This window comes from Pseudopodoces humilis, chromosome 21 (genome assembly GCF_049639895.1).
Source record: "Pseudopodoces humilis isolate 2021_Gansu_Grassland_sample_001 chromosome 21, ASM4963989v1, whole genome shotgun sequence".
Classification (NCBI taxonomy): Eukaryota; Metazoa; Chordata; class Aves; order Passeriformes; family Paridae; genus Pseudopodoces; species Pseudopodoces humilis.
Window position 1 is genome coordinate 3,848,140 of NC_142220.1, and position 26,706 is coordinate 3,874,845.

A 26,706-nucleotide genomic window follows, 5' to 3' on the forward strand; every position below is an offset into this window, starting at 1 on the left:
TTCCCTTAGTTCTGCTTTACCTGGAGCCTGTTCCAGTTCTTTGGTCTCTTTTAAAGGAAAAACAGCTTGTGAAACCAGTAAGTGAAGTTGCTGACTTGGCAGCTTTCTCTCATAAATACTCCATTCACATGAGCTTTCTTCATGACAAGATGCCAAATGTTTCTCCTCCACTGCTGCAGCTTTGCTCTCAAATTGAACAGCCTAAGAACTGCAGGTCAGAGTCAGGGAAGGACTTACCTACTCCAGTGCCTTGGTTTTCTTGGATGTGAAACCACAGATTTGTAACAGGGAACACCTCCACTCGCTGATGATGGCACCAGACTTCTGTGAATGAAGAAATACTTGGAACAACAGTCAAAGTTGCCTTAACAGAATGCCTCCTGTATTGCCAAAGATAAAGTCATATTTCTGGTTTGGGGGATTGTGTGGTTTGGGAGTTCTGTGTTGTTGATTAGATAAATAATCACAACAGTTAAAATCATGGGTATCTGCTTCATTCTAGACACTGAATCTTTACCCCATCCCTCATAATTCAAGGGCTACATTCAAGACACACTCCAAGCAATGTACACTGAAGGTTAGCAATTCATCTGCCACTTTTGAATACAGTATTTAATACACTGAATTAAATATTCAAATCATATTAGGTTCCAGGTTGGGGTTCACAAACCTATTGTGATCACCAAGTACAAAATACTAAAACCTGCCATGAGCACACTGAAGGCCAGATTAGGAGATTAGAGAGAACACACTGCCCAACAGCAGCCCGAGGTCCAGTTTGCAGAGCCCAGCTGGCACAACCTGCATTTCAGGATCTGAATCCTAACATGGAAAAAGGTTCTCAGTGACTCCCATTCCAGTCACCACTTGGCCAAGCAATGCAGTTCCTGACTTGTCCCACAGTATCTGGAGCATCCATCCTCTGCAGTCCCAGAGAAATGGGATTTAACCGACACCTATTTAAACTTTAGTCCATATAAGCCAAATACTTTGTAAAATGTCTGAAAAATTAACCACTTTCATGTAAAAACGACACAAATCTTAGTTCTGTAACTGACAACACAAGCAATGTTTCATTTGCACTTCTATAAATGAAAGTTCAGTACAGTAAAGCACTTACACCCATCTCGGCTATTTAAATTCTACCCCAAGCAAGGAGAATGAAAGTTACTATAATCTGGTTAAAACACTGGAAATTATGGAGATACCTTAAGTAGAGCTGTAACAATCTGGCAAAGGAGAACACAAATTTTAAGTCATGCAGAAGAGAGTTTTGCTGCTTGAGGTCTCTGCACATGGAATTACTGGACACCCATCATGGCAGATTTTGTATCACTGAATTTCATGTACAAAAGCTTATTTCAAACAAAACATTTAATGAAAAACAATGGTTCATTTAAACAGCTGAACTCATTTTAGGGATTTTTTTTTTGGGGGGGAGGGTTTTCTTTTGTTTTTACATCTACTGTACCATTCAAATTCTTTTTAACCAACCTACATGGCATCTTTAAAGGTACAAATAGAAAAGGCATCTTTATAAATAGAAAACAAGGGGATTTTTTCAGCTTTTATTATAAATTGACATGACATACAAAGTTTACTGAACAGAAGTAATTTCATTACTATTTTTGGGGGGATCACCAACTTTTTGTGCAAACAATGCTAGCCTTCTTTTAAGCATTAAGAGCATAACTGCTTAAGAAATGACATAAGCAATAATTCTAGAACTACATCTCCCCTAAAATAATCTATTTTTTTACATATGTGCACAGCTTTAGCAAATTAAAGCCAGAGAGAAATGCATGATGTACTATCCAGAGGCATAATTAGAGTTTGCTAAAACTCAGAGAGCTGGCAATTCAAGGAATTTGTAATGAAAAGCTGCAGTTTCCCTCTTTCCTATTTTGTACACAAAATCAGTGACTAAGAACTTAATACTGGATGACAAATCACATCCACACCATTAGTTAAATAGTCTCACAGTTAAACACATCTTAAGGACCATCAAAATCAGTATTTACATTTTATAAATTTCTGAAGACACCATTAGAAAGCTTATATACCCCTTCAACAAATAGGGAACTGCATCTCATGGTGATGGAATGAAATAAAAAACAAAAAATACCTGTATTTACAGCAGCATTGTTCCTTTATAAATAAAGAATATGAAAAATGAAATATTTTAAGGATAATAAAAAATTGAGGTGATGTCACTCAACCACAGTGCTTGCTGGAATAAAACCCTTCGGTGCTGATACTGTACCAGTAGTGAAACCACTTTCCATTGGAAAAAATCTGTAAACGTATGCGTAAAATGTGTTAACAGCAGTGCAAAACTGCTCAAATATAGTTTAGTCAGCATCTTAGTATCTGTATTGAATACAATACATCACAGAATACTTACATAAGAAGTGCAACACATTTTCTGGTCCGATTTTACAGTGCATTTTTCCCTCAAGAGTGGCATCTCGAAAGCCAAAGCTAAACCCACGGCCTGGCCTTGCAGTCTGTGCTGAGGCGAGAACTTTGCGGGAAGTTGGCGACACAGCGCCTGCAGACGGACACGAGGCTCCGGCCTTAGCATGGCACCCCAGGATGGGCAACCCCAGGCACAAGGGGCTGCATCCAAATCCTCTCTGTAGCTGTGTAAATGTGTAATAAAAATATAAAGGAGCTAAATGTTCAAGTTTAAAATGGTACACTGGGCGATCAATACATCAGAATTATCCACGAAACCCAAACTGCTGGTTAAACCTCAAAAAGCCAAGGTGGTACTTCGCTGTGTCTGGAATGTGAAAAGCCAAGATCTTTCCAAACAGGCACAAGACAAAGGAAGTGCTAAGTTTGCCAACTTTGATAATTTTTAGTGTAAAATAAATTGATTTGTAATTTACGATCAATTGATAAATGATTTCAAATACAAGGATCAAGGTTAAACTGTAAATAGTCAGACGTTATTTTCACAAAAAGCTGGAGAATTTCTAAATAAGAAAAGCAGAAACTGTATCCCAATCCCCTTTCCCTAATGTTTCACAACTTCATGGTAGGAAAAACAGCCAGATACAGATGCAAAAATCTTAATATAAAAACAGTTTTACATATACTTAAATTATGTAAATTCCATAAAGTTCTTAAGACACTAATTACTAAAATTACAAAAAGATTTTTATATTGCTCTTCATGCTCAAACTCTTAGAATATTGTCATTACATCACCAAAACCAATATACATGTAGTACTTGCATAAGTAACTGAATAAAAACCCTGTTTAAACAACATCCTTGTTGAAATCATTTACTTCCATTCAGCAGTGCCTGTTTGGAATCTCTGTAATCTCTGTGTGTAATTCTTTATAGAGCTCATGCACCCTAAGAATGTCACTTCAATGCTTGTCCGTTGAATGACAATTGACTTTTGACTTCAGAGCTTCTGCTTCTTGCTCTGTTTCGTGACACCTGAGATGCTTTCCACTTCTGAAATCCTCTCTCTCATGGTATTTTCACTGTATCCATTTGCTGTCCCACTTTGTTCCTCGGAAGATTCCTCGTCCGTCGGGGAAGCCGATTCTCCTTTCTCCAACTTCTGCTGCATTTCTCGGAGCCTGGCCACAGCTTTGTCTATGGACATGATGCTGATGAGGTTAAAGTCATGCATGCTGACCAGGTGGAGCATAAAGTTTCGACACAAGTTTTTCTTAATGATTTTTTGTCCATAATTTTCAACAAACAGCATACAGGCATGATTCATTTGATTGTCAGCAATAAACCTGTCAAATAAGAAAGCCATCAGTATGCAAGCAGAACATTTTAAAAACCCAAAAGATACTCTACAACATGATTTATCAATCTAACTGCATTGAGCAGCTATTACACAGTCCAGTATTTCTTCTTTTCAAAGCCCAAACTCTACTAGGCACAAGAACATCTTTAAAAGCTTCAAACTCTCAAAAGCTTATTACAAATTATCCTTTAATGACCCTTTCCCAAACAACTGAGCCAACTGAATTTTAAGTATTTAGTGAACTGCAATGCAAAATGATAACCAAATCTATATTGTAATTTTTTTGTATCAAAACTAAGCACAGAAACATACCCGTGCTTCATAACATGAAGATTCCATAATTTCATCACTTCTTTCTCTCCTTCGTTAACATCAGAAAATTCTTCAATTTGCTGGAGATTGGGAGGAAGGATAGGAAAAGAAACAAACACACCCATCAAAACTGTGTATCTGTGGCCAAGTAGTGAGAGCATACCCAAAATTCAACTTACACACAAAAATATATCTAGAAAATTCAGGGTCCGCAGTCAGAAAAGTTAGAAAAATGTCATTTGATGTAGAGACTTTTGATGATAAATTATATCCTTATTATATACAGCCCAAACTGTGTGCTCCTGATTCCAGCATCTCCTCTTTGAAGGAGAAAAGCAGCCACAATGAAAACTTGTTTGAACACAAGGAGACTGAACTAACTTTGCAAACTGAAGGCATAATTGAAAAAACAAACTTTGATTCCATCAATTTACATCAACAGTAGTTCAGCAAAATTTCCTGCTCCTAAAATGCAGAATTTTCACAACATGTGCCAATTGTTCCTTAAAACAACTGCAGACCATCTTTTAAAAACCACAATCCACTTAAAATAACTTTGTACAAACAGAATAATTACAGTAATGGTTTTCTCCCGAAGCCATTCCGGGTCCTTTTCATCCTCACTGTCCACCTCCATCTCCTGGGGGCGGAGGGGCAGGCAGGTGTCGCTGTGGAAGTAGAGCCGGTTGTGCCCGCTGCTGTACGTCCGCTGCTGCTCCACCTCTCCGTCCTCTGACTCCAGGAACTCGGACATGCTTGCTTTCGTGCGCTTTGGCCTGCCAAAGGCAAAGTCACTGCTGTTACCAGCACATCAGAGATGCAAAAACTGAGACCTGTCACTGATTAACAAATCTGTCACAAATTATTTTAAGCTCCAGCCTGCAAAAATGTTAGGAGTGGGGAAATCTCTCCCTGGAGGTGTTTAAAAAAGACTGGATGTGGCACTCAGTGCCATGGATTAGCTGATAAGGTGGTGTTAGGCCATAGGTTGGACTTGGTGATCTCCAAGGTCTTTTCCAGCATAGCTGATTCTGTGACCCACACAGAGGTTGTTTGGCAGCTCCCTACCTGCAAACCAGGATGTGTGTGATTGGAGTTCTTTTGACGGGCCCATTGCGGCTGAAGGCGAAGCCGGGCTGGCGATGGATGTCCTGGGGGTTCCCTGCGTAGGAGCCATCGTAGCACTCATTGATGGACACATCTATCCGAGCACCTTTTGGATGATACTGGAGCACAGTTGCAAACACTCAGTAGACAGTAATGACAGCACATCACGAGGTTTAAATGAGTCACCTCTAAATTCTGAATATCTTAAATACCACCTTGTCAATAACCTGATACAGCTGATATAGCTCTAAGTTTCCTTTCACAACACCCAAATAATTTTTAACTTCTAGAAGCAAATTACACTGAAGCTTCCTTGCTCTGTACTATTTTACTGTTTTATATAAAGCCACTCAGAACAAATTATAAAATTAAGAAAAATATCAGCAAAAGATTGCTAAATTTCTAAATCTAAAGATTGCTAACATTTCTATATTTCCTAGAGCTTCAAGATCCTTCCAACCAATATAATTACATTGCTTTTTACATCAAAGTACACATTGATGCAAAAGCAGTAGCTACATTTAGAATTCAGCCTCCATTATGGTGAATAATATGATGGTGAATAATAATTCTCTCCATATGAAGAATAATGCTCCAATGGTCAGCATTATTTAATATATATATATTTTAAAAAAGAAATAAAATAAACCCCACAATATTTCTGCTCCATTTAACACACAAACATTCACAGAAAGCAGCTTCTAACATGTAGATACAGCCCTACAACTTACTAAGCTGGAAACAAAATCCCTGCATTTGTAGTATCTGTGACTGACTGTACAGAGCTTCATAGTGCTGAACTGAAAAATGATTACTTACAACATAATTAAAGATAAATCTGCTGTGGCAGAGTTTAAGATGTTTGAGTAAACTATAGAGTTTCCTGCAGTTCAGTGTGCACCAGGGGCAGTGTAAGTCATCGCGGGCCTCGGTCTGCTGCCTCGTGTTATTGTTGTACAGGAACTGATACAAACAAAGGAACAGGCAGCTCAGAATTAGCACCAAATGAGTTTCATTCATTAACTTCCAACCCCCAAAACCAAGCTGGATGTCGTTACAGGAGACCTCAACAGCAATAGTTAAGATCTTGGGAACACTGTATTAGCTCAGTGTACTGAAACATGGTTATTTCAATTTATTTTTTTTTTTTCCCCACTGGAGAACCACCTGTCCTCCTCCAGAGGTCTAACAAGGAATGTCCTTCGTCTTTCAGAACATCAGATGTGCCCCCAGGAAGATTAGTTTTCTAGAATACTTCCATAAAGAAGAGTCTGTGGAATGGCTTTCAGTCTGTGAATCTGAGACTCTTTAAGGCATACACTAAAAGGGTGAATGGAAATTTCCACCCAGCTCCCAAGCAAACATTTTAATGCTACACAATATTTAGATTCTGGTTTTTCCCTCTAATGATTATTTCCTATACCTGGTAAAATATTCGCAACTTCTGTCGAGGTTCATTTAAAACATCTCTCTCTTTTCTTGTTTGAAGGTCTGTAGACAAAGATTCTTTCACAGCTGAAAAAAAACCCATGTAGACATGCATTTCTTTGGTGCAGAGGAACAGATAAACATTGTTTCTTACCCAAGTATGGAAGTTCTGAGAAGGGCACTGCTGCTGAAGGAAACAGGTCAATTGAATTTCGTTTGACATAAGAAGCTTCCACCAGCAACAAGGAAGTCTGGATGTTTAGCTTCCTTCACAAACCTACAGGCAAACCCACTTCTAACACAACATTATCTCCAGTGTTGGAGAATCATTCAGAGAAGTTAAAAATGGTCAGGTAGAAAGCAACATTTTTCTTACTCCATTTAAACAGAGAATTCTTTATGTATAGCTAAAAGCTGGGAAATAAAAACCATCTCTGCTTTCAGATTACGGCATTCAAACGCTTCACTTAAATTCAGTTTAAGAAGTTCCACAAGTCTCTTAAAAGGCAGCAGAAATATAAGTAATCACAAAAAATATTTAACTGAGACTTTAACCCTTGACCACTGTTGGTATATGTAATGGCACTGCTCAGTTGCTTTGGAGTCTTTTCCATACACTTTAATCTATAAGAGTATTTGATTTCATATAGCTAATGAGAAACCCCACATAACGAAGCAGGTTTATAAATCTGCCCTCAAGAGAAATCAAATAATGACCCTACTTGCTTCTGAATGGTGATAAAGATAGGAAAACAGGCTCAGCTCTACTGCCCTAACTTTTAGAAGATGCACTTATTTTGTACTTAGTATTTTAAGAAGAAAGAAGATAAAATTTCCTTGCTGTATGAAGAAGAGAGGCCTGACACTTCAGCCTGCACCACATCAGAGAAATCCCAATTCTGTGGCTCAGTTACTTTCGTAACTTTGTAATTACAGCAAAGTTTAAGCTGCCATACTTAGAAAGTCTTTGATGCCTTTATTCCACTGGTCTGCCTTGGGAAATATGCCAAAGTAAAATGACAACACCAAATTTATGTACCACTGGGAAAGATGCACTGGATCTTTATCAGAAGCTCTGATAGAAGTTTTGTACAGTTTTCACTCTCATGATATTCAGACACTGCAAACAGCAGAACCATAAAAAATACCCTACAATGCTTCACATTACACTAGGGTATATTTGTGTGTAAGAGTTTGCTGTACTATTTGGGAAGGTTGGTCTGGCTTGTTACTTTATTTACTGGAACATTTAGCTTTTCTGATGGAAGAAAAAATGCGTTCCACTGGTAATGCAGTCTTGCCATGTTCCTATTGACTCTACATTTATTACAGTTAACTACCACACAGCTTCTAGAGTTAGTCAACTCAACTCTCATTTCTTTTACAAGTCTGGGCATAAAACCTACCTAACAAATTACAATACAGATCTCCAAGAAACTAAAATAAAAGGAAGTCTGGTATAAGGAAGTAAAGAGAGCACAGAACATTTTCCACAGCAAAAGTTCAAGGACCTCCCAGGTTCTGTTGGAATTACTTCATGTCTGTGTGCACTGACAGCCATTCGTCTTAATGGAAGAAGCCCAAGTGTCTGCAATCCCTAGCTCAGGTAAAATACTCAATGCAAGAAACAGATATCAGTCCTATTTAAATATTCTTGTACTCTTTCCAAAGAGAAAGATGCCTGTAGGTTGGCTGAGGATGTTAGGGGTCATTCTAGACATTGGCTTCTGCACAGGTAGGGTGAAATTCTTCTTGCTCTCACTTCTTTATCACACTAAAAGTAGCATAAAGAATCACCACTCTTAGAAAGTCTCACCATTATGTTTCTTTTACATTTCTTTAACATTTACTGTAACACAACTGCATAAAAACCATGTTTAGAAAAGTAGTGCTTTTCTCATAATAGTAATCTCCTTGCTGTCACTACTCTATCTACAAAACATCACCAAACTCGGACTGAAATGACATTTTGGACAAGTTCTCCAAAGCACTATCAATTCTTCACTAGTGGTGCCTCACTGCATGCCCCAGAGACCAAACCTGGGGGCAGAACCACTGCACTGCACTTCTACAACAAGGAGATTCCTTACTCTCAGAGTCCCAATCTAGTTACAAGCTTGGAAATGCTGATTATTCTGAAGTGAACTGGGTATCAATCCAGAGTCTAGGTGTGTTCATAGGTGTTGAAACAACAGGTGCAGCCTGTTGCTCTCTGTACAACTTAAGTCTTCCAGATGCCTTTGAGCTCTACCTGCCAACACAAGGTTCTAAAATTCAAAGTCACAAACTACTGTGAGTGAGACAAAATAAAGATGGCATCTAGGCCAATTTTCCTTCTAGTTTCTATACTGAGCCTGAAGCCATACAGGCTGGAATATCCCTCTGGCCAGTCCAGGCCAGCTGTCCCACCTGTGTCTCCTTCCAGCCCCTTGTGGCCTCTTTGATGGTGGGGTGGTGTGACAGCTACAAAGTACTTGACTTAGTCTAAACACTGCTTAGCAACAACTAAAACATCAGTGTTATCAACATTATTCTCAACCTAAATCCAAAACACTGCACTAAAGCAGCCACTGAGAAGAAAATTAACTCTATTCCACCTGAAACGAGGGCACCTATAAATCCAGAAACTTACAGAACCCTAATTGGAGTGAGTAGGGCAAACTAGACAATCCCAGAAATCCTAATGATGGATTTTCCCCAATGTATTTCACAGCAGGATTTACAAGCATTGTATATAATCACTTCAATATTGTCCTGATATTTAGCTTTTAACCATAAAAAATGTACAAAATATGGGATACAACAAAGCCACCCGCTCAATTTTGCTTTTTTCTGTTGAGAATAACCTGAAGCAGCTGCACCAGTAAGCCCTTGCTTAATACAAGGGTTAAGCAGATGATTATTCAGCAGCAAAACCAAAGTTTGCTTACCTATAGTCTGAGTAGGTTTAACAGAATTGGGCTTGTTTTCTTGAGGGAGGCTTTCAGAATTTCGTGTTGCAAGAGGCTTAGCTATAGGAGCTGTAGACTTATCATTTGTGTCTCCTGTCCAACGAAGAGTAAACTGAAGTGTAGGACCCTGAGAAAATGTTTCAAATGGAGGCAACCTCTGGAGAGTGGGAGAAATTAAAAAAAAAAAACAAAACAGTAGAGTAAGTGTCTTCACAAAAACAATCATGAGAAAATATTCACAGAATGTAGACTGATGTAATTTATTTTAATGCAGGTAAAGGCTAATCAGGATAGTTGAGCTTATAACTGTATTTTTACTATATAATTTGGATCATCTCTGCTTTTTTCATAATTATATGATCATGTTGAGACACAAATACTTTGTAACCATCTGGAATCTTCAAGTTCTTCTCTTCAATCACTTACAACTCATACTCTCCCAGGACACGTGAGCATGACTATGTAAGTACATACAGTCATTGCATCACTGAGTGTTAATTCACCTCAGTTAACAACTCTCTTCACAGCCCTTCCTCCTACACTGATACATCCTCTTCTTTTCATCATTACATTTTATCAGCATTCTCTTAAGGTATGTACATAGGATCACACCTGTCTGGTTCCTCTTTCTTCCCCTTAAATATTCTGCAGGTTGCTCCTTTTTGGTATGTCCAACTTAGAATACATTTTGATATATCCAACTTACATTAGAATAGCATTTAAATGGCCTGATTTTCTAGGTCAGGAATTCAGACGTCACTGAAAAGAGACAGCTGCCATACTTACAGTAGCTGACATCTGCTTGCATTAATGATCCAGTGTACCCAAGGCTTTCTAAACTGAGAGCTGAATTAAAATGCATGTCCATACATTCCCTAAAAGAATTACTTCCTGTGAAGACAGGTCTCTCGGCCACTAAACCAATCCATACCTTCCCATCCAGAATCGTTTCCCATGTTGCTCTTTTCTTGCTAATGGGACACTCTTCCATTTCCTGCATGGCCACTTCATATTCCCCATCCAGAAGTTGTAAGCGTCTGTCAAGACAAAATATGTATTATGTGTAAAAAAGCTCCTTTATTGTTTGTCTATTAAAATGCACTATTTCACAGTAATTAAACTTCCATGAACCTAAAGGCATATTTTCAAGCAAATTTATCTGACTAGGTCTAAATCTTAGGCAAACATCATCCATAAAAAAGAAAAATATTAAAGACTAAACGAAAAATATATACATTTGTATGCATGATTTGATTCTGCTGCAAATCAGTCTCATTTATACAACAGCATGCCTGAGAATGCTCTTGCTCATCATCACTACAAAATCATCTGATGGTTCCTGCTCAGCATTTTCAAGTTCTCCAGTGGAATTAAGTAATAGAAAAGAACAAAATACTGTCAAGACTTCCAGGAAGATACAGATTAGAAAAAGACATTTCTTCAAAAACCAAACTTCTCAAAAATATATTTCTAAAACCCTATTTGGATAAATAACCATTTTGTTAGAATTACCTGGAGCTGGTTTAAGCAGATTTTTCTTCAAGCTCCAGTTTTATTGATAAAGAAATCATCTAAATACTTACCTACCTGGACCTGCATTTGCCATGGAAAGAACTCTTATTTTCATGTACTGTATTTTGGCTGTTGGCACTATCACCCTTTGCAGCACAAACAACCAAAATGTCCACCCAGGAAATAATCTGGTCCTTATCTTTTGAACTGGATCTAGAGTGCTCTAAGCTATTGACACATGAGTTCACCCCACTCCACCTTCTTTGAAATACATTAAGTAGTAACATGATAATAAATAATTAAGCTACATGACAAAGTAAGCCTGTTACAATTTTAACTACTTGTTTGATTGTCCTGTAGTAATGGAGAACTGATGTCTTCTGTAGCTGTCAGCAGAATGACACCTCTGACTACATCAGCAACAGTGTGGGCATGGAAAAAATTATGCCTTCTAACAGAATGTAAGCAGTAAGGGTATTTCAGAGACCTTGTCTTTGTTTAACTTTGTAATTATGCTGTCATTCATCTTTAACAGAACCAGAGAAATGACATCTGTCAAAAATTAGCAAGGAACAGACAAACTGATGCAAACTGACAGGACAATATTCAAGTTCACAGATGGGAATCATTTACAGTAATCACTGAATGGGTCTCAGTATAAAATGTGTTATGAAACCTGTAGGTTTTTTTTATAAAAACATAACAAGCCTAAGTTCTTATTGTAAATAACTAAAATGCAGCCAAAGACAACCTACACTGTAACAAAGAACATATCAAGTTTATTATCAAATTTATAATGATTAATAGAAGCTATATTTGTTTTTACAATATTACCTGTTTTTATCAAATACAGTCATTTGTGCTACAAATGTCTTTTCTCCATCTTCACGATTTGAAGAGTTTCTTTTTCTTCTAGCTGGAAGCTCCTCATTGACATCTGCACATAAGAAATATGGTATTCAATCATTATATAAGCACAGATTCTAAAGATCCAACAGTCTCTATGCACTCACAAATATAACTGGCTATTGATTGTGTCAGACGTGCCATACAATAAAGAAGGACAATAAAAGAGTGCAATAAAAGAGCACATAGCTTAACAGTAATCATATTTTAGGTATGTTCTCTCATGTATTTATAATTTCATTGTATTATTCTGTCAGTATAAAGAATTTGGGATTTGATCTTCCTCCTCTCGTGGCTATAAAATAGTAAGAAATAAAGTTTTTCATTCGACATGTACTCTCCAAGGCTGTAACATTTGTGTTGTAACATTTCTCAACAGGATTAGGAAAATAGCTTTTGTAAATTTGTTACTGAGGTATTTTTCAACTGGCTTGTCATCTAGTTTTGCTGAAAAACTCTGATAGCACCCACCGTGAGTCAGTAGTGACCAGTGTTGGTGGAGGAATGATGACACTCAGTGACCACGGGCTCTCTTGCACTGCTCACCCTCTAACAATGTTGCCTCACACCTTCAGCATCACGTTAGTAACAAGTGGTGTTAAATTTACACAAAGCCAGAAGCACAATTTCTAGCTACCAGCTGAATTTCAGCCCCATCTCAAAAGAGAGTGCAATCAAATAAAAGCTCAATCACTCAGTTATTACTGGCCCTTGTCACAGTGTGACCCACACTGCTCATCAAGACAACTCCATGCGTGCCCACAAGATAAACCTTGCAAAAGCAGATTTATTTAAAGACTGAAGTTACCAATGTTTTCATTAGTTTCGCCATTGATCAGTCCATTAAATTCTCTCCTTCCTGGGCGAGTGACTCTGAATAACAATGAGTAAGACTTCACCATATGGCTGTTGCTTGGCTCAAACTCATTGCTGGAAACTGCAAGTGATGGGAAGTTGCCTGGTTTTATTTGGCTGAGGTCTGGGTTTAAAGGCACCTGCTTTTTACCTGTAGGAACCTGTCTTATCGGACAACTGACATCCTGCAGCAAAACAAGAAAGATAAGGTTCAGGTTCTTAGACTTCAAAGTAAAGACAGTAAGTATTTAAATTTATGTCATTTCCGAACTAGTGTACTTATTCTGCCAACTTTTGAAAATAAGCCTTATAATAAGCCTTATAACAGATATAAATAAAAAAATCTGGAACAATCCCAGATTTTAAATGCAAACCCAGATAGTTGTAGGTGTAAATAAAACTGGCATTCTATAACCCCTTCTGGCAGCAGCCATCTTTCTCTATGTGATTAAAATAACACTAACATGAGGTACTTAAAGAGACTGTAGAACAGTCATTGATACTAACTTGTTTACCTGAAGAAATTAAAATTTTTGTATATATATATATTTAAGGGTTTCCTATCTTCTTGCAATATTTCAAAGTGCACTTTGTGCTATCTGTGAAATAAAGAACCACTTACCTATGATTTATTATATTCAGTTATCTCTCAAAGAGATCATTGAACTTTGTGTAGAATTGGGAAAACAAGACAAGATAGCCTAAGTATGAAATTTGCAGCAAAACATTTGTAATAACCATTAGCACATCCTGATCTCACTACATTTATCCATATTATAACAATTAACAAAATTGGCTAGAAACAGTACTAATTCTTAAAAACCTGTCAAATCAGCCTAGCATTAGGGAAGAACACACAGCTCTGACTGCAAATCTTTCCCTTTCTGGCTAAAACCTAAAGGATTACTGAGCCTCCCATACTCTTATAGTTGGAACGGTAATTTGCCAGCTGATGTGAAATAAGCACAGCTAAAACTGCAAGCAAATTCAGAGATGCTTTAAAAATAAATATAAAATTGCTTATAATTTATGGTAGCTAAAATCTGCAATAATTGAAATAATCAAAGTAAAAAAAACACAGGTACAGAAAAAGCAAGGAAAGAGACAAGAGTTGGCAGATGACTGAGGAGTTCAAAACAATTACAATTTGTTCCTTTTTACTCCTGAACTCTGAAAGACGTAGGCTACTTTATGATTTTGTGATTGCCTGGTTTCCTTAAGCCTCTGGACAACACAACAGAATGAATACTTTAATGATGTGACACACAAAAAAACTGAGGTAAAACCAGAAGTGGATGAAATTCACAATGAGTGGATGTGATTTACAAGCTGAATACTAACAACCAAGTTGAATGTTTTTAAAAACTCATTTCTCATAAAGCAGCACAAAATCCAATGGGAAACAATTTGAATACATTAGTTCTTAAATTTAAAGGCTAATTTCAACAGAAGAATCACTTTATGGCAGTGTTACTTAGATATTCCAGAAGCAGGATTTGCTTTAATGTATATTAATAATGTGTCAGATCATTTTTACCTTTCGTTTTTTGTGGCAAACTTTCACCAGCAGTACTTCCAGAGTTACAGAATTTTGTTCATTCTCTGAGTTTTGTGATGGCTTATCTAAACAGAAAAGTATTTTAAGTTCTGAAAAAGCAAAGGTCTATTCAATGATATAAATCCATCTGTAATTACTTTTAACCACAGGCACCTCCCAGGTACAAAGACCTCTAACCACATTCTTAAGTTTCAACTCTCCCCAAACTTGCTACAAATTTCCACTTGAGAATATATCCTAATTATTCTCATATTAGCCAATTAAAAGATCTAACTGATCTCCAAAGTTTAAAAGAGCAAGCTTGTTACTTTTTTGTAACAGAGAAAAATGTTATGGGCAGATTTAAGGACAGCTGGAACACACTAATTACATATGAGTCAAATTATTTTTCCCAATTTTTTTTCTTTACAGCTTGCAAACCTAAAATTTGGGTTTCAGATCCAAATGCTATGAGATAGGAAAACAAAACAAAATTATGCCACCCCCCCACCCCCCTTAAATATTATGCAAGACTAAATAAATGCACAATAGCTGTTAAAGTACTCATGAACAAACTTGAAAAAAAGTATTGGAAAATAAGACTTTGTTTCAGAGACTGCACAATAAATTTCCTAGAGCCTGTAATCTTCAAGGCAGCTGCTGCCAGTGGTGTGATCAGCAATGGCAACCACAAAATTAGAAATATAATTTTAATTTATTGGACAAACAGCTTTTGCTCTCAGAGCAATAGAACTCTTCATTCTGGTCGAGGAAGCCAATTTTGATATTGAGAGGCAAATCCTTATGTCCTTGAAAGACACCATGGAATGACTTCAAGTCACTAAAATATAATTTCCATGACTTTTATACTTGTTGACATGGCCTTTCCTTCACTCCACAACTTGACAAATTTTTCTTACACTTCTATTTTAAAGTAGAGACCATTGAATCTTACAGCTATTTGAGGGCTGTGAGGTTTTTTAAAGCTACTTCAAACACCAAAGACTACTCCCAGAAAATCAAATTCTTTGGGAAAGAATCACTTTCCTCAAGGTCCATTTCTGTTTGAATGGATGATGGCTTCAAGTATTTCTCAAAATCACTGTTTTGACTAAAATCCTGAATTCTTATCTTCTTAACATCACAATTACACTACAACATTTCTAAAGTACTACTTTATTACAATTAATGAGATAGGCTGAACAAGTAAATTAAAACCTGCATCCAAACAGCAGAGAGTAAAAACATTCAAATATCCCCCTCAAAGATCTTTACTAATTTCAAAGGTGTTATACAATTTAAAAGTGGAATGAATGAATTGGCAAACATACCATTTTTATGGAAGAACCCAGTAAATGTAAGTTGCAGATGAGCAGACAAGCTAAACAGGAAAAAGAGGGGAAAAAAAGGAAATGTTAGAACAAATAAGTGTTTTTTTCTCACAGCAATCACTTCACTGATGTTCACTGTACAGAACTCTAATGATTCGCTCTATCCTTTTAACTCAGAAACTGCTGGGATACAGCAGTTGATGCAGAATTGAACACCAGTTTTCTCCTAACAGACTCATTCTCTCTGTGTACTCTATGACTTGATACATTAAAATAAAATTTAAGCACTACAATAGAAGACTATTGCCTGAAGACAGAAGATCTTGCCTTCACAGGCAGGCAAAACACATTTGTTGGACAGTCATCAGCAACAGAGTTCACTTTTGGTGGAAATTTTCTAGAATTTCACCCTGAACGGGCTTGGTGTAGATTAAAAGAAAACCTAAACAAGTATTTTAAACTCAGTAATGAGAATCTTTACATGGGGGAACCTGTACCTTTAGAAATAGACAATCAGTTATATCAAGTCCATATCATTCATACCATATAAAATCAAAATAATAATTGCATCTTCTATTTCACAGCTTAGACTCTCTTCTGCTGACTATAGACCCATCTTATTTTAAATTGTAAAATTCGGGGCATATTTCCATTTAAAACAATTATTCATAAATCTAGATTAAAAAGGGCCTCAAAACCACTTAGTATTTCTGAAGTACACATTGAACAGAATATAATCTGTCCCACTACACCACCAGACACAACTTCGTGCACCTTCACTTCTCAGGCAGATACAGCCTGACACTCCACACTTATTTTTAAACACAAACATTCCCAAGAGCTCTGAAATGATCAACAGAAGTGCCCAACAGCTCAAGCATTCAAAGGAGTTTATCTACACCAACTTGCATCATTCATCTATGTTACTTTTCCACACTAAAGCACATTTTTGATCCTTTGGAAAGCACAAAAAACAACACACACAAAGCAATATTTTATGTTGTTTCAACAAATCAACTAACCACAATACATGAAGCAAAATATAATACAGTAAATCTGTAAAACCTCTTAGAACACAATTTATAAGTTTGTTTCAGACTACACTGTATCTAGTTGCCTCTGAAGTTGTCTAATGATTTGCAAACATGGTGGGAAAAGAGCAGGTTAAAAATAGCAAGTATACAACATAAACTCCAAGTAATAAAACTTCATGGTATTTTCCCAAATCCACCTCATTTTTTTACTTTTAATTCCAACACACAGAGATTACTTACTGACACAACTGGCACTTCTAAAAACAAGGCAAATACCTATTTGAGGTTTCTGTATACATTTTAAGAGATGCCACAACAAATACTGGAAGTTTATCCCAGTACTGCTTTTCTCCAAGTTAAGTGACCAGCGTACATACATACATTTTAAGATTATGGAAGCAACATTTCAAACAGCAACTATTTGCTTCAAGTAATGACTCTTTATCATTTGCACTTCATCAGTAAAAAGGACTTTTGATTCAGCCCATGCATCTACTCGTTTGTACCCACACACATAATAAGTATATAGCAGGACAGTACCTGTGAGATTCTTGTTCTCCCTTCATTTTCTCTACTTTTGATAACATGTCATCTACTTTGAATGTTTTCCTGTGAGGAAAAAGCAAAAAGCATAGTTTTACACATATACATGTATCCACAACTTACAGCAAGAAAATGTATTCAGCCTGAGCTTTGACTTGATTTTCCATCTAAAACTGTCTATACCATTTTAGACTCCTCTTCAGAAAAGACCCTTTAGACACATATATACTCTTTTAGATCTAGTATCCTGCCTGTGTTAAAAGGGACACAACTGTTTCTCAAACAGAATCAAAAATAATACAAGGAATTAAATGCAGGCCTTGCAACAGTAATCCTACTGCTAGTAAGAAGTTTAATTTAACAGCAACATATTGAAACCCTTGCAATGAACATGTTTAACCATATTTCAGCTTTGTCAAAGAAAATCTTCCTGTTTTACTGATACTTGTACATACCAGAAATTGACATGTCAGCCCCTCAGTCATTACTATTTTAATCTTGATCATAATAATGAAAAACACTTAAAACCTTATAGGACAAAAGAGTAAAAAGCCTAATTAAAACCACAAACCCTTATTTCTCCACACATTTCTATTAAATGGACACAATGCAAAGAGCAATGAATTTGGAAGCTACCTTTGGAGCACACTCAAAGGAAACAGGACAATGACAACCAATGACAACAATGTCATACAGAATAATCACTTCAAATCTTTCCTCTCTGTAATTCTGACAGCAGTCTGTTCATACTCATATGTTCAGCCTGTTCTACCATACATACAATTTCATGTTCATTGCTAAATAAAGCTCACTCATGAGCAGAAGTTATTCAACATGTTACAGAACAGTCTTTCATTTTTTCATTAAAGGCAAGCTAACTCTTGGATCTAGATGCCCATAGAATTGCACTTGTCTACAGTGACAATGGAAGAGTGTGAGGGCACCTTACCTTTACATTTATACCTTAGAAAAATGGAGTGAGAAGGACATAAACAGTTGCCAAACACTGGATTTCTTGCAGAGGGAGCAATGCCATGTTCTGGGGAAGTGGGAAGCATTTGTATACAGAAATACCCTGACTGAAGAAACACTGATGTCACTCTGTCTGCAGTCAGCACATAATGCTCGTGAATGATTGAGTTACACATCTCATGGTGACTAAACAGCAACACTGGGCAACAAAAACTACAGAGCTGCACTCAGATAACAAGGGGAAAAACAATTATGATTTGTGTAGTAAACAATCACTGATTCAAAGCTCTACTCAGCCCAAGAGTCACACATACGACTGAAGAACGGACTCACCTACACTAAAACACGGGATTGTTAAAATAAACATTTCAGTGGTCAATTTTAAAGCAAGAGATGTTAAGAACACTGCAATTTCTTAAAAGTTTCAGGTTCTAAGGTAAGTGCTCTGCAGCCACTGTTCTGCAGAACAGCAAGTTTAGAAGGCTTTCTCCAGACTGAGGAATTGCTTAAAACAGATTTAGAGCAAAGTTATGTCATGAGCAGAAGACGAGCCAAAAAACAGCTAAGAGACAAACATGATCCCAGAATGGGGGAAAGTTAACAATCTTTCATAAAATACACCAACATCTGACACAACTTGTATTTAGTATGCGACCATTATTGATCCAAAAAGAACAGTGGCACAACCTTTGCTAAATCCAGACTCAGGTTAGTCAAAACAAGAGAGCCCTACTAAAAAAAAAGTCTTGCAGAGAAACTAAAAATAGAAGTTAACTCGTAAGACGTTAACTTGTAAGAGCAGAAATTTCTATAAAATTAATTACTATTTATGTTACCATGTTCCCATGCAAAAAAGACAAAATTAAGTTTTTGCAATAACCATCCCTCACACTCAGGATTTTCAAGACAGCATTTACTTGTGTAACAAGTATGTGCATCTTGTGCATTCCTTTCTCCACCCACTCTTATTCCAGGCAAGAAAAGTAATAATTAGCAAAGTATTAGAAGTCACATAATAGCACGCCATTATTTTGCCAGTAAATAATGTAATTATTCCTTTATCCAAATACTGTATGTGAAACAATTTTATTAACAGTTAGTAACTTCTTTCCAACGCTATCATTAAGTCGAATAATATACTAACACCTGAAGACAGACCCAGAGACACAAAGCTCAGTTTAGCTCTCCATCAAGTGTCAGCTGACCAAAGCCCATCACCTCTCCAAAAAGCAGCAACTTCAATACCTTTTTAGCCCAGGCTGACACATAACCATCAACTATTCCCTATGACCATTTTCCTATGCTCTAAGCATTCCAGGTTTTCTAAACACTTTCTCAGTATTAAATATGTGGAGCAATGTCAATAGATAATTTCCTGGTAAAAATGCAGTTTTAGTTCCTTATCTTCAAGTGATAAATTTGTCTGTCATTTTTCTCAGACTATCATAGAGCTGGAGGTAAAAGACTTGGAGCCATAGTTACTATTCTTTAAGTAAGGTCTATTAAGTTTGGAGATTAGTTCTTTATATTTTCCTTATGATATTGTTTACTGAAATGGCAATCAAAACAATTTTCAGCAATTCAATGGCAACATTTAGGAGTTCTAGGGGAATAAATTAATGTAGATGTATAGACCATGTAAGCAGGCTAACAGTGATGCAGTTCCGGAAAAGACTTCTATGCAAAGAGAACTCTACTAACACTTTCACTGTACTGAAACCAGAACATCAGTTTTTCTTTATATGAACCACAGGACAATTCTCTCTAGTTCAGATACTTCTTCTCTTTTCAAGTCCCTTTTTCACCAAAACAACAAGATCATAGACCTTAATTATTTCTGTTGAATGAAGAATAGTGATTCAGGTCTTGCACATATCTGTAAGTATTTACCAGCAGAGATCAGCAAACAAGGATCCTGTTAATCCCCTCAGGAAGTGCAGTTCAGACTCTTTTGCCAAACTCTAAGTCCAAACCACCTTTAAATTACAACTTCTGTGGTTTTAAGTAGGCTGAAAGAGAAGGGCCATAGTACTGATTGAGCATGAAAAGGGCAGAGGGAACCCAGGGGAAACACACTTCACAATTACTTTCTGGCTTTTTTCCCTTTCTACTATACTCATTCACTTCTGCTGCATTATTTTATAAAGAAAACATACTGAAGTGTTTTATTTAATCTTCCTAGACCTAATTACAAGCATGATTTCAGTAAGTCAGCATTGTCAGAACTATTGAAAGAAACAGCTGTAATCTGTTATTAGAACACCTCCCAACTAAACTAAAGTTCTAAAACAAAGTGTTAAGGGAACTGGTAAAAATCAGTGTGTTTCAAACAGAAACCAAGAATTACTTGTGCAGGTGAATCAACTGGAATTTGGAACAGTGGATAACAATACACAGGCAAAGAATTGTCAGTTGCTTCCCAGCAAGTACAGCAGATATCCAACAGAACACTTTCAGGTGACATACACATTTCAATCAATAATGAATTAATCTAAGTTACAAGCAAGAACTTCCTGTAGTACAATTATAGTTAGAAAAAAACAAACAAAACTAAACCACAAAAAACAAAACAACCTGAAAATAATTTCTTAAAATTTTGTTCTGACTCACTTTAAAATGAGTAAAAAATTCATTTTGGTAACTTTTGTAAGAAAAAGTAAGCTGCAACTTCAAGTTTAAAAAAATAAAATAAATCTGATCATTATCTGTCCCAAGTATCTGAAGTTGTATGGTATGGATTCAGTTTTTAAGAAAAATTTATATTGTGGCATTAAAACTCTTAGCAGGAACATTAAACAATATCCAAGAGATCCAATACTGTCATAAATAGCTCCTTAAATTTAAATAAAAATATGCAAATTCTAATGATCAACAGATCACGCAAATATTACCTCCCTTAGATATAAATATGAAGTTTAAATTAGAATTGTCTGCATAATCACATTTTGTTGCATATTTGTCATACTTAAGTCCCACAGCAACTGTTTCTAAGCGATAAGAACTTTGGTGTTAAAATATTTTAAACTAAATGTTCAGGTTACAACGTAAGTCTAAACTGTAACAAAGGATTTTCAGTGAAGGGGAAGTAAGTAACTGGAAGGGCCTTGTGATTCTGCTAATAAATAATGTACACTGCATTGTCCCTCTGCAGTGTTTCTGTGTTTTCAGGTCCACTGACAGGCAGCTGTAGCACTTCACATGACAGGACTGACTATTTTGCAATATCAAAACTGAAGTCCATCTCTCAGGTGTATCCAGTTCAAAGCAACCTCTTTTAAGTATTTGCTGTACTTCTAAAATAGTACAAACAGACCTGCTTTATTTTCCAGCTTTTAAAATAACTACAGAAATAATTACCGGATTCTTTCACAACTAATTAACAAAGCTAATAGTTTTATTTAAAACCCAAATACAAAATAGTTTTTTATTCGGGTTTTGGTTTCAAAGACAAGTAGTCATGCTAGTTAAAAACGCAGTATTTTGTATGATCATCATTAAGCACCATTGATTACAAGAGCTGCGATGTAATACAGTTTTGTTTTTTTTTTTAATAAGTTCTCCAAAATAGAAAACAAACACGGTAGAATTAGGATTCTGCAGATAGCTCTCCACATCTGAATACTCCCAGTATCCACAGAAGTCACATGGATAACGCTACACGTACACTTAACACTGCAAAAAGTCTCTTAGGTCTCAGAGATCAACAGTACACTGAGGTATGCATTTTAAAGTTCCTTGAAAAGAAAACAGGAGGTCACCCTCCACTGCCTTTTGGACTTCTGCTACACGGTGAACATTTTAGGATTACTTTACAAAAGCAATTTTACCTTTTGATATTTGTTCGGGAGTTTCTGTGGGACATGTAAGTGAGAGTTCTGTGCAAAAATATTGGCTGCAGGGGGGAAAAGAAAATAGAAAATGGTTATGCTTAAATTAAATTTTTCTACAAGTGCAAAGTAAAGGAGTGGTAAAACCAATTACTCACTGCTATTAGATTCCGGGTACGTAGAAATCTGTATATCTGTGTTGGTTCTGAGAAAAAGGAACACGTGTTATCCAATGTAACTTATACCTCCAGAAAGACAGTCTTATAATGATAAAAAGTATCTAACTTACTATAGCAATTACTTTGAAACAGTTACCAAAAAAGCTATTAAGTAAAGCATCAGAATGTCCAAATAACTCCAAATAATCACATTCAAGGTTATTTCACCAATTCTACAACACAAAGCAACTTCTTGTTTAAGGTGACACAAATCAGAGGTCACAACTCAACTCTGACTGCTCCTGCTTTCCACAAAATGTGTTTCTTACATGCTTTATATCATTAAAGGACAGAAAAAATATCTCAACATATCACAAGCTATGGTCACATAGGTAAGTTTTCTTCATGAAGCCAATAAACACATCTGCTACGATACCAAAATAGCACAATAAATTTACACAGTCAAACAATTTGGATTCTGATTGCTTTACACTTCTGGCAAGTACCAAGGTCACTTGCAGCAGGTACTGAAACAAGAACATGGACTGTCAGTTGACTATGATCCATTATGGATCATTCTGAGGTGGACAATTAACATTGTTTTTAGTAAAGCAACTACTGTTTCCAAGTGCAAAAGGAGAGAAGATAATTCAGCTGTTCACAAAATGGACACTAAAGCACAACATCATCTCAAACATGTCTGAGAAACAACGTTCAAAGGATCAAGACTTGCCTACAGACAAGAGGAAGATCTTCAGCTTAGTTTTAACCAGTTAAGTTAAATCAGGACAAGAAGAGTTTTGTCTGAACCCCGTTATTTGCAACAAGAATTCCAAACTAAATGGAAATAAGAACTGAAATAAACTGAAATAAAAGCCAACTTCACTAAGTAACATAAGCAAAAAACTTATAAATGACTTGATAATACACATCAAGTGGAGAGAAAAAAAGAGAATAGACGATGCATTGATGCTCATTCTAAGGCTGGCAACACTGCCCCCATTTCCCACATACAGAAAACGAAGTTCATTTTTAAAGAAATATCAAATTTTCTTTTCATATGACTGCAAAACATTTATTTCAAATAGCTGGCAACCTTATTGTGTGGAATTCTGCAATTACAAGTAGAAAAGGACAGCTTTTTATGTCCTTTACCCCTTTTTAAAGATATGATTCAGTCTTATTTCTACAGTCACGAATGTAAGACCCCATAGAACACATAATTAAAGATACGTATTACTGTTAGAGAAGGAAATCTTAAAATGATCACAGTTTTTACTTTTAGAAGTCTGATGGAAGCCAGGAAAAATCTGCTTAATGAAAATTATCAGAATAAAATCTGTATTTTTCAAATCAAGATAAAAGAAATTAAGATATGCACACTTTGCCACAAAGTGAAAATACAGAGTAGTCGCAACTTTGAAAAAGACACCCCAGGTTCTTCAGTCTCAAAAACTCCATGACATAATTATAATTTCTTAATGTTTGGAAAATTAAGATACATTCACGAGAATGTAACTTAATTCAAAGGCAACGCATTGCTGCTTCAACATTAGTTTTCCCAAGTGGAAAAATTTTAAAACACACTCTTCAACCTGCATAGAGACATATGTCTCACAAGTCTGTATTACTCAGCAAAAGCTTAAAATAAATCTTTTATCTTTTCCTAGCACATGACCTTGAAAAGGGACAAAAACAGTCAGGAAGAATGTGACTCAATACTACACGTGTTAGGATTTTTTTAATCCAGTATTTACTTACCGCAGTTTTGCCATGATATTTGCACTACAGGGTTAACATTATGTATATAATATGTATGTATATCTACACTGTAGCTTCCTCCTGATCGCCACCTGCTCAGCTCTGTGCTTCCCTTGCCTGACACACTGAGCCATGGGCAGAAGAATTTTTTCCACTTCGGGCACTGACACTGAGAAAAGCTCTTAAAACTCGAGTCTGCCACTTGACCCATTTGCAGCACAGTATTTACTGAACACAGAGTGCTGTTAAAAGGACTGAGACTCAAACGGCCACACATTATTCCAGACTACACCAAGAACTCCAACACTGTCACCGTCTACAGCAAGTGTGAGCATTGACAGCACCAATCCCAAAACAGGATCATGTCTTCAAGTAGGGAATTAAAAATTCCCTTCAAATCCTGGCAACTACACAGAAATCTTTTAGCACAACTTAAGTTTACTGCTCCACTGTGCTTTTAAACCAGACTTCCATACACAACTTCCTAGTGAATTCAGGGGGATCCTCCTCCTATGTGGGACTGCTACAGGGGGGATGCCTGGGTCGCAAAGGTCAATTTCCAATACGAAACCTCGACTAAGTGAAAATTAGTGCCAAACAAAGAAAACCCAAGTACAGCGAACTCTTAATCGCGTCCTGTCCCTGAAACTCAAACGGCAGAGGCCAAAGAGGAAAGGGCCCCTTCGCCTCTCACTGCCCAGAGCCTCCAGGGGCTGCTGGAGGACGGAAGGGAAGCAGGCGCCCCGAAAGCCTGATGGGAAGTGCTACTGAGAACCAAGTTCATCGCTGGGCGCGGGCACACACACACACACCCCCTCGCCCTCCGCCCCGCGGGCCCCGGGCGCCTCTCGCCGCCCTCTCGCACACCGGCCCCGCTCCCCGCGCTTCCGCCCGGGCCCCGCCGGCACCCGCCTCCCCCGGCCCCGCTCCCTCCCTCCATCCCCCGACCGTGTTTACCCCCGGAAGCCCCTGCTCCCCACAGCCCTCCCCTCCTCCTCCCGCCCTTTCCGCGGCGGCCCGGGCCGGTCCCGCCGGCTCGGCCCCCACTTCCTCCGGCGACCCGGTGCTCACTCTCAAAGGCCTGAAGAAAGAGGTCGTGGTCGGCCTGGATCTGTTCCATCTTCGGCTTCTTCACGGGGGGCAGCGCCGCTGCCGCCGCCGCCGCTGCCGAGGAGGCCGAGGGGCCGCCCGAATACCCACTGCCTCCTCCTCCGCCCCCGCCGCCGGCGGCGGCGCCGCCCGATTTGCCGCCGGGAGCCGCCGCCGCGGCGGAGCCCCCAAACCCGCCGCCTCCTCCGCCGCCACCTCCTCCTCCGGCGGCGCCGCCAGCGGAGCCCGAGCTGGGCCCCGCTCCTCCACCGTGCTTCTGAGGAGCCATGGGGGTGGCCCCGGGCGGGCCCCGGCGGGACAGAGACCGAGCGGGGCGGGCAGGGCCGGCCGGGGCGGGTGCGTGGGGCGGGGGGGGGGGCGCGCCGCGCTCCAACTCCGCCAAGTCTCCTCCGCCCCGCTCCCCTCAGCGCCGCGGCCGCCGAGCCCGACCGCCGCCGCGCGCCCGCCCCCCGCGCGCGCCCATTGGCCGCGGGGATGGCGCCGCGCCGCTCCATTGGTCGGCGGCGGCCCCGCCCCCGCATGACGCGCGGATGGTTCTGGAAGCGTTTGGTTGGTCCGCGCGCTCGGCGCGCGCCCCCCCACTCCCCGCCTTTGAACTGAATTCGCGGGAAAGCGCCGCTCGCGCTCCGGCGCGGAGCATGATGGGTACGGGGGGGGACCCCCGTCGGCCTGAGGGGCTGCTCGCCGAACCCCGCCCTCGCACCCCGCCGGCAGCGCTCCGCCCGAGCCCCCGGGAGGCCCCGACCACCGCCTCCCCGTGCCCTCCGGGCCTCCCCGGCTCTGCGTGTACCCCCGGGCTCTCCATGCCACCTCCTGCTGCCCCTGCTGTTCGCAGAGCTCAAGAGATCAATTTGTTAAAATAGAAGCTCAGGTAGAAATCGGAATCGTTTCTATGGTGGACGTGGTTATACTTTATACTGGGTCGGCCATGAGTATAAAGCTGCTATCCCGTAGCTTTAGCCTTAGCTAACTGTGAGGCTTCCTCAGAGGATGGTACAAGAAGTGGCCCAGAGGCGCAGCAAGACTTGAATTCTGAGGTGAAGTGTCTCTGGGTTGATGAGATCTTCCTCTGTCCCCGGGGAAGTGCAGGCTGTGCCGCTGTGCTCAGAGCCCTGACAGCTGCGGCGGGGCCGAGCTCGGGCCAGGGCCGCTGTCAGGGCAGCGCCTCGTGTGTGAGGAAACACCGAGTCCAACCGCGTGGGGAAATTCAACAGCGGCTCCATTTAATCACCTCCTTATCAACAGTGCGGCAGCTCATACACAAAAGGCTTCGGCAGCCGTTCCGTTCTGTTTGCTTTCCTTTGCGAAACTTCTCTGTGGTAATTGTACAGGGTAGGGTAGGAATGGTCTATGTGTGAAATACAGCCTTGAATTCTGATACCAGATACAGCTGTGGTGCTGGCACCCCACCATCTCCATTTATCTTCTAATTTCTAGCGCTAAGAAAAATGAACTTAGTGATAAATATTAAGAGGAAAACCATATATCAAAGTCATGCTGTAAATGTGCCTTACATTATCAATAAAGGGAGATTCTAAAGTGATGTCTCATTTATTAACCTTATTATGTTTAAAGACAATATA

General features: G+C 38.7%; 1 protein-coding gene across 1 annotated transcript; it reads right to left on the minus strand.

Moving 5' to 3' along the window:
- Positions 1 to 1,356: 1,356 nt before the first annotated feature.
- On the minus strand, positions 1,357 to 25,391 carry SUZ12 (SUZ12 polycomb repressive complex 2 subunit). The gene is made up of 16 exons (XM_005526694.3): positions 25,085 to 25,391; positions 22,253 to 22,299; positions 22,095 to 22,159; positions 17,293 to 17,361; positions 15,719 to 15,768; positions 14,388 to 14,473; positions 12,804 to 13,035; positions 11,924 to 12,026; positions 10,509 to 10,614; positions 9,557 to 9,734; positions 6,622 to 6,713; positions 6,018 to 6,161; positions 5,160 to 5,317; positions 4,669 to 4,867; positions 4,092 to 4,171; positions 1,357 to 3,765 (listed from the first exon to the last, which is right to left on the minus strand). Exons 1-16 carry the CDS (start codon positions 25,389 to 25,391, stop codon positions 3,420 to 3,422), a joined length of 2,262 nt encoding a protein of 753 aa, XP_005526751.2. The 3' UTR covers positions 1,357 to 3,419.
- Positions 25,392 to 26,706: the final 1,315 nt, after the last annotated feature.

Bases quoted from the DNA above. Each gene is read 5' to 3' on its own strand.
- SUZ12 (XM_005526694.3), bottom strand. From the start codon at position 25,391: ATGGCTCCTCAGAAGCACGGTGGAGGAGCGGGGCCCAGCTCGGGCTCC. The intron at 14,474-15,718 runs GTATGTTTGCCA...TTTTCTGTTTAG, and splicing joins TGGGTTCTTCCATAAAAATG to ATAAGCCATCACAAAACTCA. The intron at 13,036-14,387 runs GTAAAAATGATC...GTTTTGCTGCAG, and splicing joins TTTGCCACAAAAAACGAAAG to GATGTCAGTTGTCCGATAAG.